This window comes from Embiotoca jacksoni, unplaced genomic scaffold (genome assembly GCF_022577435.1).
Source record: "Embiotoca jacksoni isolate LCO1_2020_lvr unplaced genomic scaffold, fEmbJac1.0.p SCAF_29, whole genome shotgun sequence".
NCBI lineage: Eukaryota > Metazoa > Chordata > Actinopteri > Embiotocidae > Embiotoca > Embiotoca jacksoni.
In genome coordinates this window covers 2,017,501-2,039,074 of record NW_027185380.1, presented here as the reverse complement: position 1 = coordinate 2,039,074, position 21,574 = coordinate 2,017,501, and the positions used below count along the sequence as shown (strand labels likewise).

General features: G+C 42.4%; 4 protein-coding genes across 6 annotated transcripts in view; 2 read left to right on the top strand and 2 right to left on the bottom strand.

The window, feature by feature from the left end:
• Positions 1-78: 78 nt before the first annotated feature.
• On the bottom strand, positions 79-1,680 carry saysd1 (SAYSVFN motif domain containing 1). The gene is made up of 2 exons (XM_069161697.1): positions 1,136-1,680; positions 79-537 (listed from the first exon to the last, which is right to left on the bottom strand). Exons 1-2 carry the CDS (start codon positions 1,370-1,372, stop codon positions 214-216), a joined length of 561 nt encoding a protein of 186 aa, XP_069017798.1. The 5' UTR covers positions 1,373-1,680; the 3' UTR covers positions 79-213.
• grcc10 (gene rich cluster, C10 gene) lies at positions 1,662-4,378 on the top strand. Of its 3 annotated transcripts, none has more exons than XM_069161696.1 (4): positions 1,662-1,733; positions 2,058-2,111; positions 2,933-3,109; positions 3,884-4,378. In XM_069161696.1, exons 2-4 carry the CDS (start codon positions 2,060-2,062, stop codon positions 4,021-4,023), a joined length of 369 nt encoding a protein of 122 aa, XP_069017797.1. In that variant the 5' UTR covers positions 1,662-1,733; positions 2,058-2,059; the 3' UTR covers positions 4,024-4,378. The 3 variants fall into 3 exon arrangements, with proteins under 3 accessions (XP_069017797.1, XP_069017796.1, XP_069017795.1); XM_069161695.1 differs by having other exon boundaries at positions 2,002-2,111; XM_069161694.1 differs by having other exon boundaries at positions 1,719-2,111.
• Positions 4,379-4,444: 66 nt separating this feature from the next.
• On the bottom strand, positions 4,445-12,566 carry LOC138205607 (cytospin-A-like). Its single transcript, XM_069161693.1, has 12 exons — positions 12,086-12,566; positions 11,061-11,182; positions 8,792-9,265; positions 7,858-7,931; positions 7,071-7,672; positions 6,903-6,990; positions 6,703-6,778; positions 6,574-6,610; positions 6,057-6,153; positions 5,769-5,885; positions 5,452-5,511; positions 4,445-5,255 (listed from the first exon to the last, which is right to left on the bottom strand). The coding sequence occupies exons 2-12, from the start codon at positions 11,098-11,100 to the stop codon at positions 5,166-5,168; spliced, it is 1,755 nt and encodes a 584-aa protein (XP_069017794.1). The 5' UTR covers positions 11,101-11,182; positions 12,086-12,566; the 3' UTR covers positions 4,445-5,165.
• A 3,455-nt stretch (positions 12,567-16,021) lies between these two features.
• Positions 16,022-21,574, top strand: part of dlgap2b (discs, large (Drosophila) homolog-associated protein 2b) — a 68,430-nt gene continuing 62,877 nt past the window's right edge. The window contains exon 1 of the mRNA XM_069161606.1: positions 16,022-16,324. Within this exon, the coding sequence (XP_069017707.1) occupies positions 16,189-16,324 (136 nt within the window). The 5' untranslated portion in view covers positions 16,022-16,188. The remainder of the gene's footprint in view (positions 16,325-21,574) is intronic.

The window sequence follows — 21,574 nt, the reverse complement described above, 5'->3', positions numbered from 1 at the left end:
ACCATAACCCTGCGCGTCCGGTATCTGTGACACTATTACAGCGCTTCAAAGACATAAAAACAGAAACAGGAATACAACTGTAAGTAGGCCAATACCAATTTAATGTGTTGCACACAAACATGAATTACAGTAAATTTCTGATGAAAATGAACGTCGTTCAAATGGCGAAAAAGATCTGATCGTTGGTGTGAAATGTCCAAAATCACGAGCTCTTCATCTGTTGGCCAGAGGTCTGTAACCCATCTCCCCCTCCAGCTGCTCAGCAGTGAGCGAGCCCAGCAGAGGCTGGCAGTCTGGGTTGAAGACTGAATAGGCGCTCAGTTCTCCGGGCTTTCGGGACGCTGGGCTGCGGAGTCCTTCGTAGAGCCAGTAGAAGAGGGAGATGACGAAGAAAGGCAGGCCGAACTCCAGCTCGACAAACAGACCCAGCAGAACCAGCCACAGCAGCACTTTGAGCAAAGTGAGGTTGGAGAGGACGAGCTGTCTCGAAGCCAGCCACCTTCCCAGAGAGCTGTCCAGCAGCCAGTCGCCACGGCTCTGCAGAGGACACACAACAGAGGGTCGGCGTCTCGCTGTTTAAAAGCAACAAGACAGGAAGTCGTTCTTGCCCGGAGCTCCCAGACTCCAGATCTAATCTGCCTTTGCCACGCCGGTCACTTTTTATTTTATTGTATTTTAATATATCTGGCTGCTACGAAACTTTAATTTCCCTCTGGGGATGAATAAAGTTATCTATCTATCTGTTGTTAACCTGGAGGATTGAGTCACAGGATTCACATTTATGATTCACACCATAGGAAAGTGTGGAAGAAAAAAAAAAAAAAAAACATTTCCTACACAAAATATATAATCGTTTTCTAATCTGACTCGCTGCCGACAGCTCGTAGATCATGTCAACCTGATAGGTATTCACAAAGGCACTTTAACTTGAACATGCTTTTTTATTATGGCTTTTAAATTGTGTTTGAAACACTTTACTAACGAGTGCCAAGCAGTAAATTGACAACTTACCGTTCACAGACTCACACGTAAAGTTAACAAGTTAGTTAAGTTTGAATTAGAAAACTAATGGAAGTTCACTTTTCTTTTTTTTCTCCCCACATAATTTAAGATGTCATCTGAGGGATCAACTCACGCTGCCTGGAGGAGCTGCAGCTGGTTCGTCTCCCGTCGCCACCACCACCTCCTGCTCCTCCACCACCACCTCCTCCTCCCCCGGCGGCGGCTGGCTGTCGGCTCCCGGGGTTGTTTCCGACTGAGCAGCGGTGTCTTCCTCCGTCAGCTCTCCGGACTGCGGACCAGCAGCTCGCCTCTCTTTAACAACATTTTTAGCCTGACGTCTGGCTCTGAAACTCGCGAGCTTCTGCTCCATCGACGCTGAACCGCCGACCAACGTTTGTTGGGTCGACGTGGACGAAGCAGCTGATTGGACAACTCGTTTAAAAAAAAACAAATAAATATTTAATTTAATTTTTTTTTTTTTTTTTAAAGTTCACGAATTTAGAAACGATTTCTAAAGCTATAAACGTGTCTGTGTTTCACTTTAACTACATTTTGGAGAGATATTTTTTTTTCCCCGAAGCTTCCAGCTTAGCAAGTTGTTTGTTTACCTCTGACGTTGACGTCTCTCAGAAAAGCAGGAAGTGGTGTCGTACGACGTCGCCAGCTGTCGTAAAAAAAAAAAAAAAAAAAAAAAAAGGTCTGGCGCTGCAGCTAGGTTGTTTTCAACAGTGGTGAGTCTCCAAATCTTTCCTCTTCAAATGTTCAGCGGTTGATTTCTTTAGAGAAAACGTGTCTTTTAGATGTGATAAGCGTCTCCTAAGCTGTGGTTTAGTCAACATTTTAAGATCCTGTTAGAAAGTAAACGATGTTTGGAGCTCGTCGCCGCAAACGACCTCACGTCGTTATTTTTAATCCATCAATCGGTCGTTTTTTTGTTTTTGTTGTGTTTGATCTTTTTTTTTTTTATTTGTGCTTTACTCCCGTTTCTCACTGCTACAGTTACCGGATGCAGTTTGCTCTCATCCCTTTTTGTGTTCCCCGTGTTTCGCCTGCAGACATGGCCTCAGCTCCAGCACAGCAGCCCACCCTGACTGTGGAGCAGACCAGAGGTGAGACGAACCGCTTTACGTCAGCGCAACTCCCCTTTGACTTCTTCTCAGCTGATCCGCATCGTTGCTGAATAAATTGCCGGAAGAGCACTTGGGAGAGTTTTTTTTCATATTTTATTCTGGCACCAGCTGCTTCTTGTAGGTTTTTTTTGTTTGTTGTTGAGCCAGAATAAAATGAAGAACTGTTCAGGGTCTTTTTTTTTTTTAAAAAGATGTCACAGCCGTCCACTTTTATTAATTTTTTTAATTCTTTTATTAATTGCAACACAAAAAGATAATCCACTAAGGGAATAACACAAAGACAATATGAGCAGTCAATACAGTTACAGGTTGTGTTAGTTTTTGTGTGAGTTGATGTTAATATGTGTGTTAGTGTAGTGTAGCCTTTGTGTGTGTGTGTGTGTCCACTTTCAAAAAACAAATGTAAACCTTTTTAGATTTTCACAGGCCAATGATTTTGTTACCACCAATGTGGTGAAAAAAAGAAAAGAAAAGAAATGATCCGATAAGTCATTACGAATAGAAACTCTCAAATTAGTGACTTTATTAGACACAATAAAGAAAGACTCAAAATAAAGACTTGATTATCTCCAAATAATGAGAAACTTTCTATATTTCGACTCACAATGGCCTACAATCACCCGAGTTGTGTGCCGTCCGTGTAAACGGGTTTCCGTTTGTTCATTTATTTGTGTCGGAAAGAGTTCACTAGTCATGAAATGCGCTGCGTAAAAATAAATCAACCTGCCTTGCGGAGCAGCCTCTGACGTGGTGTTTTGTTTCCCCTTCCCACCACCACCACCACCGCCACCACCCACCAGTGGTGCTGAGTGAGGTGATCCAGGCCTTCTCGGTGCCGGAGAACGCTGCACGGATGGAGGAGGCTCGAGAGAGTTCCTGCAACGACATGGGGAAGATGCTGCAGCTCGTGCTCCCCGTGGCCACTCAGATTCAGCAAGAGGTCATCAAAGCCTACGGATTTAACAACGAGGGAGAAGGTGAGCTGTCTTCATCTTAAAAAAAAACCAAAACAAACAAACAAACAAACAAAAAATGCCAGTGTCATTGCGGTTCATTATTGATGAGTTTAGATTCTTATTTTCAGTCGCAGTCCTATTCGTGTTTTTTTTTTTTGCACTGTCAATTCATGACTTCTTCATGCAACTTCTTCCTTGTTCCCCTAAAAAAAAAATTTGATTCAAAATTGAATGCGCGCCAGCTACTCAAGTTCACCTCCGCGGTGACGTCACGGACGCCGGTGGTCACAAACAACTTAATTCAGGTCCTGAAATTCATCGGGCGACGTGTGACCGGGAATATTTACCCCGTGAAAGATTGAGCTGCTCCGTGCACATAATAGCCGTGCTGGATTCAACTCGTAATCTGGTTTGTGGATATTTAAAGTCACAGTCAACACGCCTTAGATTTATAGATGACATCATGTTATAAACTGCTGCGTACGAACCAAGTAGAATAAAGACGTCACTACGCACCGATTCCTCATGTTCACATTTTTTTTAAATTTTTTTTTATCATTTTCTTCTTCTGAAGGTGCTCGCACATAAATATAATCTAAAAGCACTATTGGTCACCCACACAATCATATTATCATATTATAAATTCACGACAGTGTCTACCAGTTTTAGATATTTAAATCTTTATTCGTTGTGTAATGCCATCGGGGAGATCGGCTACCTCAGAGAACTATGTTCCCGCCAGAGCCCCAGAGGATGTGATTCACCATGTTGATCCTGGCTCTGCTTCACTTGTAGGTGTCCTTAAATTTGCCCGACTGGTGAAGATGTATGAAACCCAGGACCCTGAAATTGCAGCCATGTCGGTTAAGCTGAAGTCTCTCCTGCTGCCGCCGCTGTCAACGCCACCTATAGGAGGCGCCATTCCAGCTTCTTAGGAATTATTTATGTTCATTGGTCAACTGCGAGGTTACTTTTATTTAACGCGTTGGATGTACTTATTACTACAAATGTATTACCAAGATCACGTCAGCCATTTTTGTTTTTTTGTGGAAAAGGCAAAAGTTTCGAAACACTAATTACGGTCCATGAAAGACAACAAACCATATTTATATCGTGGTTTCATTTGAACATCCTCGTTGAATCATCGCTTTAATTATTTAGGATTTGTTACATGTTACACTACGACCATTTTCTTATGTCACTGAACTTTATTTACTTTAATGCCATCTTTTATACCATTTTTATATGCTGTCAAATGTTGTTTTGTTGTATATTAAAAATGTAATTGTTTCCTCTGATTCTGTGTGGCATTAATGGAGAAAAAACAACAACAGATTTCCATGTATATAACTTTATTATTTCTATAAGTCTTCATAAGTTAACTAAGTTTTTAAAAATACTAGTTACACACATTTACTTTGTGGAAAATATACACATTTCCTCAAAGCCAACTGTCCTCCGACAGTCTGTGTAATATTTATGGTTAAAACATCACTATTCGAACATATAAAATCTGAGTACATGTCTGCTCTCGGTCTTTGTTTTGTGGCATTTGGATGCATGCATGCATTATGACAGTATCATGGCAGGAGAAGTTCATGGTAGAAATAAATATAAGTCAAGATAAATAAACTTAAGTGACCTAATTAATAATAAAGTGCAAGTTATTTTTTTTTCCTGAAAGGCAAAACGGTGCAAAACCAGCACACCCAGTGATGTGACGGTGGAAGTGGAACGAGTTGTTGAGCAGTGCTGAACTTTTGTGACGCGCATATTCACCCAGCAGCTTTTCAGATGCATTGTCCCCGTGATGTATGTAGAAAAATAAAAGTTCTCGGCGGATGAGACGCTGCTCGTTGTCTTCCTCCCGAGTGTCGGCCGATGGCCGTTTCTGTTTGAACGATATATCTGTACATTAAAATCAAGTCATGAAGTCTTCATACTGCCTGCACGCTTTAGATCCTGTCTGATGAGCGCCATCTTGTGGTGAACAGGGCTTCAGTCCTTCAGCTGCTGATTCACGGTGACGGGCGGAAGAGCGAGATGAAGGAGGGCGATGATGACGACGACGACGACTTCACAGCTCAAAGTGACGGAAAATGCTCTCGACGTACGCCAGCACCCTCTGCCAGTCCGGCCCGTCGGCCTTCAGCATCTCCTCCACGGTCTGTCACGCAGATGGAAGGTTGTAGGAGCGGAAAACACGTTACTGGTGAAGAAAACTACACTCGCGCTGTAGACTGATCAGAAATCTGAAGTTACAGTGTTAGTTTAAAATTGAATGATTTGTAATGTACACAAATACATTTTGTGTAAACCTGCACTGAACATCTGAAGTGCAGTGCAGAGAGTGAAACTCTCACCAGTGTGGCTGCGATCCCGACAATCTCTCCCGTCTTAAAAGCAAGGTTCAGGTTTTCCTTCTGGGAAAAAAAAAACAACGGCAGCTTTTATATCAACTCAAATACACACTTTTACAGGTTTTCTTTTATGGATTGATGAATTTGTAGAATATTTACATGTAAGCCTTTTATCAGTTCATGCAAGACATTTGTGTCTGGATAGTTAATTTCTTTTTACCTCTCTATATATATAAAATACCGTGTCCAGTCTTTGTAGATGAATTTGACATGTGATCATAGTTGTTACATAATCTCCTTGCCTGTTTGCACAGTTTTACCTTTTCATCTGGGTGGAGGCTGTCGTAGGGGACGTGAGTTGGTAAATAGGTGTGATAAACAGCACAGAAAGCCAAACCATCTTCCCAGCTGCTGCTGAAGTTGGTGATCTCAATATTCTGTCACAAAGCATTCAAACATTATGAAACAGTGTTTTAAAATGGAGTATATTTGTTGGTTGAGTTATTTCATTCACGATTGTTTGCCACTGAGGTCCGCTGGTTACACACGTTCACGTAAGTAAAAATACCTCATTAGTATTAGTGTTAGTGTAAATGTTCCTCTCTAACCTTATAGCCTTGCGTACGACTTTGGCACCAGCGCAGCAGGGAGTTTCTTCTGGAGCCGCCATGACGCCTCAGCAGAGCACTGAAACCATCTTGAGGTCTGTACAGGCGAGAAAACATTATAACCAGCAATCAGTTCTTTGCTACAAACTTTTCAGAGAATAACTTTGTCTAACAGTTTTCTTAACACCGTCGCAAATCCCTTAACCAGAGAACAGCGACATAAAACTTACCACAAACACATGAAAATATTTTTTTTTTTTTAAAGCGTAATATATTAAAGGAGGATATAAAGATGTTTTTAGCTTAGAAAACACAGTCGTAGTACAAATTGTCCTTTTTTTTCTGCAGATTAGAGTGTGTCTCATGATGTCGTTATGGTCTGAATGTGATTTAGTTTTTTCTGAACATGCTCAACACTCATCTGCCTCTCGCTGCCTCTCTCACAGACTTCTGTGTCTGCAGAAATGTCATGTCAGTAAAAACAAAACAAAAGAAAAAAGGCTTAACAGCCACTTACTTGACGAAATCTGAGCTTTGATCGTCGTCCTGTTTTCCTGCAACACATGAATGCAGCCGCAGTCATACGACTGCTCACTCAACTCTGTCCAGGAAATATAAAAGGTGGTCTGACAGGTTAAAAGCTCACCTGTGTAAAAGCTGGACCAACTGTCCTGCCGCTGTAGAATACGATCCGTCCTTCTCCCTTTTGATGGCTCTTCTTTCTGAGAGGAGTTGAGAAAAGACACAATGAGCTGATTCTACACAGGACAACATCGATCTCATCAATGCCTCCAAATATTCCACATAATCCTGCTGGTTTACTTATCGGTTCATGGGGTGTCGTACTTTGCATAGGGGCAACGTGGTGCTTGTGTTTTTTGAAGCCCCGTTTTGAGTAGAGGAGTCAGTTGGAAGAGGAAGACGAGAGAGACTCCTACGAGACAGAAATGTGCGTGTTTGAAAAGATTCGGTTGTTGTAAGGTGACCGTGGTGTGAACTTTCACGTAGACTCACCAAGATCGTTCAGACAGCATCACGATCCTCCGTGGATCTCTCTGTCCACGTCCATCTTCTCTCTTCTTCTCCAGAGCAGCCAGACTGCGAATGTATCCCTCCGCCACGCCTTTCCCCTTCAGCTGCCCGTTTCCCGATTCATTTACCTCCTCAGCGTCGCGAGCTGCGTCTTCAGCGTCCTCCTCTTGATCTGCTTCATTCTCATCTTCAGCTTCAGCCTCCGATTCAGCTTCCCCTCTAACTTTCTGTATCGTGTCCCCATGTCCGTCCTCAGAGTTTTGTCTCTCTGCCTGTTGATCTGATCGTCTGTCCTTCACCGTGCAGATGGTCCTCAGAGCGTCCAGCTCTGCTCGCTCCTGCCGCTGCTGCAGAGTGAGTTCAGTGAGTTTGCAGCAGACGTATTTGTGCTCGTCTCTCAGACTGTCCAGCTCTCGGTCCGTCTCCTGTTGTCCGCTCAGGGCCCGAGCCAGCTGCTCCTCCACGGCTCCGTGGCTCTCCTGCAGCAAACCGAGAGCCTGGTCCGACTCGACCCGCAGCCGGTCGGCCACGGACACGGCGACCTGCAGGTCACACTGGAACTGATGCCACTCCAACCTCTCTGTCTGATAAAACAAAAGAAACACGGTCATGATTGATGATATGATATATTTGAAATAGTTATAAAAAAAAAAAATAAGACGCAAGAATGACAGAAAAATAAATGCTGTGTCTTGTGTTTTCGGTGTTGTCTCCAAGGACCTCAGGTAGTAAAAAAAACACAAAAAAACCCACTGAAGTAAGAACTCACCCTGAGAGTCTCCCTGAGTTTGTCCACCTCCTCAACCAGCTCTTCTCTCTCTGTTATCAAGCGTCTGAGCAGCTCTGACAAGTTCAAAACACAAAGAAGCAAATCAAAATCACACAAGGTTGAAAGAAGACTGATTTAAGTCTGACAGCTGTAATCAGTACAGGTGGAGCATATTATTTATTATTAGAGTTTCATCAGCGATACAGCACCAATAAAATGCTTCAGATAAAAAAATAAAAAAAAAAAAAGACCAGACCGATCACATTAATACTGACTCCGTTTTATGTGTAGAGCATGTTTGGACGATAGCAGATATTGAAGTGGAACATTAAACAGTAACAATATAAAACAAAACAAAAAAGTGTACTGATGCAAGAATGCAGATGAAAGTGAGGTTCCAGCCAAGTGTGCTGCGGACACTAAAAAACTTCAGCATTGAGAATTCAGTTTTTAGTAAAGTAGGAGACATCCAGCAAATTGATAAACCAATATTTACATATTGAGGGTTTTTAAAAGAGCGAGAAGGAGTTAAAGAAGAAGAGATCTTCAATAATTAAAGTTACACTTGTAATTTTGTTTTATCAGTAACTTGCAAATAGGCAGGTAAACACATCTGCGTCTGGATACATTAGCAGGATAATCACATCTGATCTGCAGCGTTTGCGTTTCCTCCCGACTGTGATTCAAGCACAGTGTGAGCTTGTTCTGATGCATCTTAAATTGGATCTGATGTTAATCCCAGATGTTAAAGGGATGTTGTACTTGTGTTAAGTTTCTTTTAAGTTTACTTTAAGTAGGAGGAGGAAACGCAAGTTAATGTGATTTCTGGTGCCCGACGGGGGTTAAAAAAATAAAAAAAAAAATAAAAATAAAAAATAAAAAATAAAGTTGACTTTAAGGAAACAAAAGAAAGAGGTAAACGTATAGGGCCTACCGACTGCTCCCGTGGTGACATCGGTGTTGGGCGTTAGGCCGAGTGAGGCCCTGTAGTGCTCCATCAGACTGAGTAGAACCAAGGTCATCTCCTCTCCGGCTTTCTCCGCCGCAGCCTGCGGCTCCAGCCCGCTGTCTCTCTCCTGCCAGCTCTGCTCTGCCGGCGATCCTTGGGACAGAGGCAGCGGGATGGGAATGCCCAGACTGACCGCCGCCTTCTCGTGTCTCACTCCCGCATCGCTCGCGTTCGTCTCCGAGGAGCCGATGCTGTCCACGCTGATCACGGCCCATTCCGAGGGCGCCGACAGCTTCTGTGTCCAGTCTGCGATTGGCGAGACGGTGGAGGGGGTGGTGCCGCCGGCTGGTGATGGAGTCTGCGCTTTATCGGGGGAAGATGCAGAGGATGAAGCCATGGCAGACAGCTCTGCCTGGGAGGGTGTGGTAGGAGGCGTGTGGAAGAAATCTAGAGGAGAACCTGAGAGGGGGGGGGGAATAAAAAGAGGTAAAAGAGAAAAATGCTTTAAAAATCATCTGTGATATGTTGAAAATGTGCTGAATGGGAAGCCCCCCCCCCCTCTTCTTTTTCCCTCGATGCAGATGTAAGCACTCGGTGTGCTCTCCCCTTATTCACAGTGCCGGGCTGACTGATGCAGCAAAAAAGCCTCTCCTGCCAAAGTCCTGGCTGGCAAACACACACTGTTCCCCCATGTGGCAAGATCCAGGAAGAGAGTCGATTTCACCTTGATGCCGCATCAAACAGCTGCTATCACTGCTAGCAGAAAGTGATTACATCCATCATCAGAGCAGCCAAAATTCTGCATTAACTGTGAAACTCCAAAAAAAAACAAACAAACAAAAAAAAAACATTAATAGAGGAATTAATGGCCATTTTTTTCATGTATTATTTGCAGTTTGGGCTGGTTTCTGATCATCAAACATCCTCTCGTGTGTCATCTGTTGGCTGAAAACTATGATTAGATCGATGTGATTTCTGCACAATCCTGACGTTATCCAGTTTATGTTGTGCAGATTTTGGCCGGCCGCAGGGATCTCCACCTGCTTCGACTCGGACCTTTTCCTCGCCTCCCCTCCTTGTCCTTGTGTTGTGCTGCAGGGTTCTGCAGACTCGTCGATTCCCTGGCAGCAGTGTGATGTAGTCTGCTCAGCTACAGCAGGGGAGCTATTCTCATCCTCCAGCTGGAGCCGGCTTCCTGCGCACTGACAGCCAGGAGACGCAATAACCACGGGCCGCATATTAAACGGCTGCAAGTGGGAATTAAACTGAGCGAGCGGCCGATCGAACGTCTTCAGTTTGAAACGAGAACTGTGAGGCTTCGCGGGGAAACTTCACACCTTAGCCGAGCCGATGACAGATAAAAACTGACGACAAGTCTGATGTTGCCGAATCCGCTGTGGTGCATTTTATTGTTTCACTGGACATTTTCTGTGATCATACAGTTCCTGAAACCAGGATTTCAAATGGACGAAGGTGCATCTACAAATTGCCACGCAGCCTCATTTATTTAGCTTTATACATTTACACACAAATCTCAGGAAAGATTTTTGTTCAGCTTGGTTCAGTGAAGCGTTCTGACTTTCTAAAATTTGTATTTCCTTATTCCTACTTTAATTAAGGCCTAACATGCCTTCTGCTGCCGATGAGGGGTACTTTGGGTAAACAAAAGGTTATAATAAATCATCTTTAGATGAATATAGTCCAATGAAACATCACTGTGCTCACCCTTGTTTAGCGGGTGTGTTGAAGCAACAAAAACCTGCTATTTTAACAGAAAATAAACTGGCTCATGCAAAAGTCTTCTGAAACTTTCCCTGTGTGTATATATCATGTTTGTATGTATTCTGATTTTTATATTCTTTTGTAATGCTGAAGAGTAACAAGCAAACGCTTTGGCTCGGTGACACCTCTTTCAGTGCAAAGCCTGCTGCTGCATCACAAAATAGTGAAAGACTACTTATTTGTTCTGTCTGTAAACCAGTTTATTTTCACTTGGAATTACAGATAATAAGACACCGAGACGAAGTGCATGTGGCACTTTCTTGGAGCCAGGAGGACGGCAGTCTAAAAATAGTCAGTCGTACAGAATAGTGACCAGAAGAAAGGCGTCACTTCAAAACACGGTGAAAAATGTGCAGTGAAGCAGCTTAAAAACAGAAGTATTCTCAACCTTTGTAAGGAGTAAATAATTAATATATAAATAAATAGCAACCATTTTCCATTGGGTTTTAAACAACAGCATTGTCTGTGTTACCTGTAGGACCGTGGCTGTCTCTGCCATTCTGGTTACCCATGATCCAGCAGGGATGGGGATCTGGACAGGCTATTCCAGGTGTCCTTCACTGTGTCCTCTGTTTTGTGAGGCCCGCTGCTGTCCTGAAAGAGGAATAAATATCCATCCTTCATGAGTATGACTTAATGCTGAACTTTGATCTGAGCTGATCAGAAGAACAAAGATTTACAGAAAAGAGCCTCACAATCTTTTTATGAAAAATAATGCAAAATCTCCAAACTCTTCCTGTAGTATCCCAATTGACAACAACTACAGTAAATAACTGTTTGCTTTTTATCAATATCAAAAACAAATTACAGCAAAAAGTCAGTGAAATCTGCCTGGTTAGTTATGTTTCACTGAACATGAAGTAACATAAATATAAAAACAGCTGTACGTGTATTAGGGTGATGTCTGATAACTCCACTGCAGTGCTATAAGGTTATGTCATGGCTGATTCTCTGCCTTGAAGGATCAACCAAACTCCATTCAAAAATCTCGCAATTAAAGGTTGCCATGGTTTTACTAACATACACACACCCTAAACGTCACAACAAAGACTCGTTATACAACGTGAATATATTCGGGTTAATTCGGCACACATATGATTAACTAGGACACACTATATTTCAAAATTATATGATGTTATATCTGATTTTCACAGGTGACTTGCGACCACCACAGATTACTTGAACAGGCCTATCAGGAGGACTAACTCTCCTAAACTGGCAAATCTACAGGCAGCTTAATGAATGACATGCCGTGTCAAGGGATACTTGTATTCAACCTTCATATTCCCGTTTCAAAGGAGCCACGCATCATTAAACCGCCCGGTTGGTGAATGAAGTTTGGAGTAAGGATTTTCTTTATAATCGTCAATTCGTATGGTCGCAATTTACATTTTATTGAACCGTTTTGGCTGTGACATACGTTGCGTCTAACCAGCCACCTTGCACACGCACACGCACACACACACACCACTGAGCCTCCAGGTTCAATCGTCCTACCTGCTCAGCCGGCAGGCGGGACGCGGTCCAGTCTGGTCCCCGGTTGTCCGGCGGGTTTCTTCTCGGGGGTGTCTCGACACTCGCTGCCCGGCTTTCTGTCGTCTCGTACCCGAAAATCCCCCCACCCCCCTCTCGCAGACACACGTCGACTAAGTGACGGTCATGTTTTTTTTCTCCGATATATCTATCATACGCACCACAGAGCTCCAGAAAAGCCACCCAGCATCTATAACTTGACTTCAAATTCCTTATTATATCCAACTCTGCTGCTTCGCCTTTAAATCCAATGCGACAAAAATAGGCAGAAACAAACCGGTTGCGCAGCAGCTGCACGTTGGAGAAACAGCACGATGGTTGTTAATGACATTATTTAAAGCTGATTTTTAATTTAAAAAAAAAAAATACAACAACAACAAAAAAAAAAATCGCACAAGATGACGATTCAAAAGACTACATAGCCTGATTGTTATTGTGCAGAATAAAATGCGGTCGTTGCCGTCAAAGCGGGCGGTGAGAAAATCCGTGAGAGAAGCTCACACCGGCTGGAGGCCAATTATCTTTTGTTAAATGCAGGTGTGGTGGCACGCGGGTTAACAGGTTATACTTTGACACGCCTGCAGGTGTCATCCTGTCACCTTATATCTGTCGCGGCACAACGGATCAAAAACACTCAAACGACCCAAAATAATCTTTAGGAGAGACAACTTTGCTCATTCAGAAAGTCTGAGAGCTTCGGGATCTCCAAGAGCTTCCGCCTGCGGGACGGATCAGCTGTTCAAGTCATAAATACGAAGACGGGTCATTGGAATTGATTCAATATTGAGCAGCATACTGTACTTGTGATGTTTGTCCTCGCAGGTTTAAAGGGCAACTGTTCCAGGCAGACAAATTAAATGGGAAAACAGGGTGTCATCAAATATGCTTCATTGTGCCATTCAATGTACGAGGAGTTGGGACACGGTATCCAAATTGGAAATAAGTTAGCCAAGACAAGAGGTCAGAGGTCAACAATGAACCTTTGAGTATGCGTAAATAGAAAAAAAACAACAACAAAAAAACACACTGGATGAACTGATAGCTGTAAACAAGTGAAAAGTTCAAATCTGTTCCATATTTTTCCTTTGCTGTTTTGGTTTATTTGATATTCAAATCATTACAAGGGAATTCAAATCACTATAAGTGGTAAGAAAAGTGCTGGAGGAGAAACCATCTTTCAGGAGGAACAGGAAAAGAACATGAAGCATTAATATGCAGAAAACACCACAACAGTAGGAAGGTATTAGTTCTGTATGTTGTCAAGGAAACATAATAAAATGATGAAGATAGATGTGGTCTTGGTTGAGCAGTAGAATTCTAATAGAAACAAAGTTAACTGTTGCAGAGAAAAAAAAGAAGAAGCATAAATGTGCTGCATTGATTCAGCTGATATCGAATACTGTACTGTTCAAAATTACGGAAAGAAACAAGTGGAGAGGGACTGGCTTTAACTTTTTCAGTGCCATGGAGAGAGACAGCTAAAATCTTTAAATATATTCTTTGTTGTGTTTTTGTCCTAAAAACTAAAACAGCGTATAAACACAAAGAGGCTCCACTTTCCTTGGTACCAATTTTTCATACCAGTACACTGAAACAAAAAACTGAAGGTTATCAAGAAATTCCCAATTCAGCATGCAAAAATTATAATTTTTTTGGTTTTTTTTGTATGCGATAGATATTTTTGTTAAGTAGTAATATTAATGACAGTGCAGATGCTTATGTCTTACCATTATTATTTACCATTATCATTATTGTTGTTGTTTTTGGGTAAAGTCTAATTAAAGTTGCACTGTTTCAGCACCATGGACAGAGAACATCTAAAGAAAATAATCACTGGCGACCTCTAGTGTTCACATTTAGTAATGTAAAGAATAATAAGAGAGGCAATAACATTGGGGTTATAGTATGAGGTCTGTTTTATTTCATGCAGTCTACAATAACTTTTAAAAATTCAATATTTGACGTTTTTTTTAAAAAACATATTTCCTAATTCTTTTGTTTACCCAAATTGAAATCAAACTGTTGGGTAAATGGGGTTACGTTGTTGAAATACACATTGTGGGGTTTCAAAATGGTCTTTTGATTTCTTTTTCCCTCTTTGATATTATTATCTTTGGCTCTACTGGGAGTTATTCATTAGGAATTAATACATGCAGCATATGAAAAAGAACATTTCAAGAAAAAAGGGGGACTTCTTAAATGAGATAGTTGTGGAAGTTTTGTCAGTCAAAAAGTTTAATAACAGATTTTTTTGGTTTGGTTCTATTCTCTTTGAGACATTAATCTTTTCTTCCCATTTAATCAAAAGCTAGTTGCAGAGTCTTGAAATTGTTGGACTGAGGTAACCCGTAACTTTTGTTTTTCTGTTTGGAAAATACTGGAAGTTCAGATTGAACTGGTCTCTGCAGTGTGAGCAAAGGTTAAGAGATCCAGGCAGTTTTCAGCTTCTTGCTGTTCTCAGCTCTGCACCCACATGATTTCTCAGTGACTTGCAAGACCAGTTTCTTAGCGATCAATCCCACCATGTTTCTTCACGCCAATCCCACTCACTTGTATTACCATAAACATTGTTTTAAGGCTCTTTTAAAAAATTCTACTGCTGGAGAAGTTACCTTGAGGGAAAGCAGAATTTGGTGAATCTTTGGCTCTAAGATGTGGAATGATGTCTTATCCCCCAGAAGGCAGCAAATAGATGACAAATAGAGGGAAACTTAGTTGTAGTGAGATGTTGACTGAAAAATGCAGCTCAGGTGTAGCTTGCCAATGTTAAGATCTGTTTTAAGGGAATACATGATGTGCTTTATAGGTAAACTGCCCCCTTCAAGGAGCTGCACAGCAACACAGCAGTCCACTAGTCAATTGGTTGAACTATTTTGATAACCGATTAATTGTTTTAAATAATTGTTTCATGAGAAAATGCTGAAAGGTTCTGATTCCAGCTTCTGAAATGTAAATACTTTCTGGGTCTTTCAGTCCTCCATGATAATAAGCTGAATATCTTGGATTAATTTTAGGCTGCACCTTGAACTAGAGGAAACACTGGATGATGTTTTTCACCATTTTCTGATATTTTAAAGACCAGATAACTCATTAATTCATTAAAAAAATAATCAACAGATCAATCAATAATAAAAAATAATCAATGTTTGCAGCCCTACAGCAGTCTACCTACGCTGGTGTAACGAGGCTTGGCCCTTCAGTAGCTTCTGTTGAGGGTCAGGATAGGACAGTGTTTTCATTCACACCCCTTAAATATAAAGTTCAACTTCCAGTTATGCATCTTCTGTTAAATCATTTGCTACAAACTATTTTTTATAGGTTTCTTATAACTGATTATTGTCGGACTGATTATTAATTATTGTTAAATCACATCTTATCTTTTACATTTTGGATTAACTTTGACTGTTAAGCAGTTTAAATAAAGATGGTTAAATAAAGAAGGCAATAAAAGATAAATAAAAGATATAATAAAAGATATCAAAATAATGTTACTGTCTTTTAATCAAATGGTTTTAGTTTATATCTCTGAATAAAATTTGGTAGGCAGCAGGATATCTATTAAATCTGGTCGATCAAATAGCTTTTTTAAAAAAAAAAACCTAGATGAAGCCCTTTGTGTTTAGATTTTCCTTAAAAAACACATTTATTTTCAGTCCCCACTAATTTGAACACATACCTGTCATTCATACGTGTATTTTCTCTTTAAATAATAAACATTATGTTAGTGGAGTGTTTAGTAGTTTTGTGATTAAAATTAGTCCTTTTACTTTTTAATACTTTTTTTTTTTTTTTCCTTTTTGCATTTAGAAGTTGCTTGTAATGTTATTTTGTGTTACATTAAATCAAGTAGGCTACAGTAGGTGCAGACTTTGTAAAAAAAAAAAAAAAAATGGCGTCTGATATAGGCTGCCTTCGTAACAGCAGCAGCGCATCCAGTGACCACAACACCAGCGCGTTATAAGTCATCTCCAAAGAATGAAGTCTGCCGCCGCATCAGGACTCGCGTCGGACAAGAAAACGCATCCGAGCCGCCTCCATCATGGGAAACTACGGCCGCACTGCTGCAGATGTTTCTAACATGCGGGGCGACGGACGTGCTCATGGATACCAGGGGACATGATCGTCGTTCGCTTGTTTATATCCCGTTTACTATCGAAGAAGAAGTGACCTTCTGCGACGCGGAAGATGTCAGCGCTGAAAAAGGTAAAAAAAAAAAAAATAATAATAAAAAAAAAAAAAGGGGGTTCGGGGGAAGTGGAGGAAGAGGCACGGCGTGGCGTGTTTTTTTTTTGTGTGCATGAAGCGAGCCTGCAACTCAGCCTCTTGTTAATAAGTGTTTGTCATCGATGAAGATGATCTCAGGTGCGTCCGCACGGGCTCCGGTGGGAGGTTTTGAATTCGGACCGGTCCGTGTCGCACCTGGCCGCGCAAGGCGGAAAGGTGCGCGTTTCGCGGAGTGACAGAAGTTCTGCAGAGCGAGAATGAGTCACCGCTCAACGATCCCTCGCTTGTCCGGGTCTTCCTGTTTCCTCCGCCGATCAGTCGATAGCGCTTAACGATGCGCGGTGTGTGGGTGAGGTGCTGCGAGGATGTGTCCTGTGTGTGTGTGTGTGTGTGTGTGTGTGTGTGTTCGGAGGTGCGGGGGAGGGTGGAGGTTGAAGGGTGGAGGGCGGGGGTGGTGTTTCCCCCCCCCCTCGGTGACAGTCATTGTGAATGGAGGGGACCCACAGCTTCTTCCCTCAAGTTTTTGTTGTTGTTGTTGTTGTTGTTGTTGTTGTTGTTGTTGTTGAGTGCCCACACGTTCCCATTTGCGCTGCTCCCCTCCATTCAGTCAATGTGTGTGCGTGTGGTGACTCAGCTGTATTATACCTGTACTGTATCTGTCATCCATCTTTTCATCTGTCACAGGTGTTACCATGGCTACTACAGACTCACTGCTGTCTTCTCTTTGAGAAGGACTCAGGTAAGAGGCGGGAGGGGTGATGAAGTCATGTCTTAATGAGATGTCACTCACGCTAATAGGCGTCTCTTTTTCTTTTTACATGTTGAATTGTGGCGTTTTTAGTGGCTGTGATCTGAAAGAATGACAGTGAAGTGGTGGAAGCTTCCCTCTTCTTTTCCTTATTAGTCGACAGTCACCGTGTCAGCTGGTGCTTAAATGCCCGATCGGCATTTAGGAGGATTGCTTTATACTTTATATTTTCCGCTTTAACAATAAAACACAAAACATTTGTAGCCACACAGTTGCACTCAGTCTGGCCGCTCGGATAGCAGTTAGTATGTCTGTTTTTAATCGTAATTAAATCCAACTTCTGTGTAATATAAACCGGTATACTCACTCAAGTGCTGGGGTTAAAAAAAAAAAAAAAAAAAACCTTGAAGTAAAGGTTTATTTAAAGAATTAAATGACTTTATTAACCATTGCAAAGGCTTTCACACACACACGTGTACTGGATTTAGTCTTAAACCACCACCACCACCGTAAAAATAAAATAAATATACTTGCAACACAAATAGAAAATATACTAAATATCTTTAGCACGGTCTACGAATAATTCACTTTGCAAAAATAAACTCCTCTTAAGAGTAATATTTGCTAAAAAAAAAAAAAAAAGCAAAAAAAAAAAGCCCCTATTAAAATGTCTTTCATATAATGGAACGGGCCTGGACTGGAAGTCACAGACAGGGTGGCAAAGCACAGAGAGACTCACACAACGTTTGTTTCCGACGTCTTTTTTTTTTTTTTTGATTTGATTTGTTGTCAGAAAGAAAATTGTAGATTCATATTTTTTTTGTATAATTGTTGTTCAAAGTTTAGCAGCCTCTGCTCGGAGTCCAGTATTCAGTCCCTTTTCGCTCTCCACCGGCCGCCCCGAGAGAAATATCTGACCCTTCGCTTGCTAAACGCCACGACACGATCGCCACGATAGTCGCTGACTCGCGCCCAGCGGGCGTACCAGTCGGTCCGTTAGAGCTTTCCTCGCCGCAAAGCCGCTGCGCGTTGAGGCCGAGGGCGCGGAACGAAAACGACGACGACGTTTTGGGCCTCGGAACCAAAAAAAACAGTGCGCCGAAAGATGCCGACGTGCTGCAGATCTGAGGAAACGTGCACCTCGGTGTACGTGCGCTTCAGCCGGCTGACCAGCAAAGAGAACAGGCGGGTAAAAAAAACAAAAACAAAAACAAAAAAAACAGCGAGCAAACCTCAGATAGCCCGCTGGAGAGTTGTTAATTAGTTCAACTCTGCACGACTCCTTCTTTCAGCAGAGGTCAGAGCGCAGAGATCCATCCAAGGGGAAAAAACACTGCGGGGGGAGGGGGGGGGGGGGTCTGCTGCCTGTCTCTTGGCATTTTGTGGGCATTGTAAATGATCAAATGCTGGCTCACGTCAGCACAAACCTCAAATACTATCGGTACCCCGCCCCGCCATGCTTTTGAAGCCAAAGGCCAAGATGGAATCGTCACAGAGTAATCTAACATAGATTTATTTATCGTTTACCATTAAAACATTATTTATTTATCGTTTGCCATTAAAGTCGTGTTTATCCCCCCCCCCCCCCCCCCTCCTCGGATATCTACAAAAATCAAAGTGTACTAATGTTTAGGGACATTTTATTCACGTGGCTGAGCTCCACCAAACCAGCTGAGAAATACTGGGAGCTGATTGGCTGAAAGCTGAATCTCCGCGCGTTTGCCGAAACAGAAATGGAAACAGATTCCCCGACGGTTCTTTTGGGCGATCAAATTCAGACACGCGTCCTTCGAATCTTCTCCGCGACCCGCTCGGAACCGGGTCGCGTTCTACGACGTACCGGGGCGGATCGCGACCGACGGGTCGGAGAACCCTGATTTACAACAGAAGACCAAAGAGAAACGAGCGCGCGTAAAGGAACTGTCGCGGCTCCTCCTCCTCCTCCTCCTCCTCCTCCTCCTCCTCCGTCGCCGCGGGAGCGGGATGGTTTGAACTCTGCGCCGATCGAGGTGAATCTTTTTTTTTGCCGCCCCGGCGTGAAACGGGAGGCTTCGTGGGAAACGAATTCACTGAATGCGGCGGAAAAACGACGGGAACAACAAAAACTTCAGAGAGGTTTGATTCTTCACCGAAACCAACTTGATTGACACGTCCGTGCGCTCCCAAGAGAGCCTGCTCCCGCCGCTGTGCCGACGCTGGTCGGGATCGTTTTTCAAGTACCGGTCTGAATCTCTGCAGAACATTTCTTAAAATGAATTCAATTTGCGTTTTACACACTCGAAGGACTTAGATTATTGCCACGATTAAACGTAATCAGAAAATATCCACAAACTGTACGCAAGACAAGGAAAGAAGAATCCGTTAACACCCATCAAGTATGCGTTTGCGCCAAACTGAACCTTCTCGTTGCAAAGGAGCGCGTCGGTTGGCGTGCGGCTTGCGTGAGGATCCGACATTTTGACGTCGGGGGTTCGTCTTGTTTTTTCACACACTTTATCTTTTTGTTCTGCTCATTAGCGACTCGGGTACATTTGACATTCATCCTGACATCAGTTGCCCGCTCGCGTCTCCTGTCGTAGCGTCGTTTTTAAAACGTAACACCCTCCCTCGCAGGGAGAAACAAGGACGTAAAGTGTGACCAGCGTTTGCGTTAATCATATCCTGGAAAGCGTTTCGTTAAAAAAAAAAAAAAAAAAAAAAGAGCTGACGGTGGCGTTTCAGCCCAGAGATTATCTGAGAGTTAATCACAGGTAGGGTCCTACTGTGATTTTTTTTTTTTTTACAGGCTTTGTCAGCACAAAGGCTTGTGATGAAGTGAGTGTAGATACGGGACCGTCTCGCCTTGTTTGATGCGTGTAACCTAAAGAATTGTTAAAGTTTTTTTTTTTTGTCTTTATCAGCCACCTGCAGAAGTTGCTCTTGATCGTACCTTAGTCATCATGTTCTCAAGGTTGTGTCAGAGCGGTTAATGATTGCGCGGACGTGATCGTTTGGTGGGAATATAAAGCAAGTATCAGCACGCAGTGATGCCGTTCATGACTTGTCTATCAGGAAAAAGAGCTTTACGCTTTAAAAAAAATAAAAAAAAATAAAAAAAATGAGCAAGCATGAGCATTTGAATGTTTATTTCTGTGGTTTTTGAACAATAACCGGGTTGCACCACTAGGTGGGACTGTTTACTTTGATAACATACCCGACTGCAGCTATGACATACCTGCTGGTGCGTTTCAAAAAACTGGACATTTTCACAAACCAGTGCAGACAGGGTGCTGTGTTGAACTTAGGAAGAAAGAAAAAAAAAAAACAAAAAACCCCACAGTTGGGTCAAATGTGCTGCTCCGGTGCACAATTAAATTAACAAGTACGAGCTAAAGAATCACAGGAGCTCTAAATTTGCACAGCATGTGTGTCTGTCTGTAATTGGAAATGTCCTAAATTAAATTAAACTCTTTTGAAAATCGAAACTATATATAATTATATATATATATATATAGTATATCATAACTATAATAATCATTGCAATGCAGTGGTTGCTCTTATGTTGTTACTACAGTATAGGTGAAAAAAAAAAAACGACTGGAAAATGTGTTATATAAATGTCTTCCCACGTTCATTTTTTTGTAGATTATGCTCTCACAACGAAAGTGTTTGTCGAATCATAAAAAAAAAAAATAAAAAAAAAATGCTGCATTCATTTTCTAACTCCATTTGGCAAGACGGACTTGCTGTGCACATGTTTGATGGCTTTTACCTGTTTAAAAGAACTCCCTGAGAGTAAAAGCTTTCAGTCTGGGGGGGGTGGGGGGGGGGGGGTCACGTGTAATCGGTTCATTCTAGTCCCTATAATTACAGCCGATGTAACTCGTTGGCTTGTTTCGGCAAACATTGATATCGATTTCATTTCGGTTTCGTGAATGGGATCGGAGGTCTTGGTTTGCACCCAATAAAATCTCGACGCTATCGACTGATAAGCAATGGGACTTTTAACGTTGCACTGTAATCAACACGAGGTCCGGTGCCAGTCCACCTCGATTTTGCTGTCCGTCTGCGCAGACAACTTGTCCATCCGCTTACCGCGGAGGTTTCTACATCCATCTGCGCGTGTTAATAACCTTGTGGTTCTGCGCCCTTTCTGTTCTCTCTGCATCAGCTGTTGCTTACGTTTCATTTCCATCCAGAGGAGCAGCGCTCATATTTCTCTTTGAGTAGCACCTCTGCTCTTCCGAATACCAATGAGTCTTACGGTTGGGCCTAAAAAAAAAAAAAAAATCAATACGATCCCTTCCGAATCTGTATTTATTCCTCGCTCAGATTGTCTCTCAACCTTTGAAGCTGTGCTGTGCTTGTAGGACAGAGAAGAGGCTGGTGAAGGAGGCAGGACGTGAGGAGAATGTGAGGGCGGGCAGGAACTTGGAGATCAAGTGCTCTGCCGGTCGGTGGGATGTGCGCTTCTAGTTTGGGCCAGAGTTAGTCGCAGGACT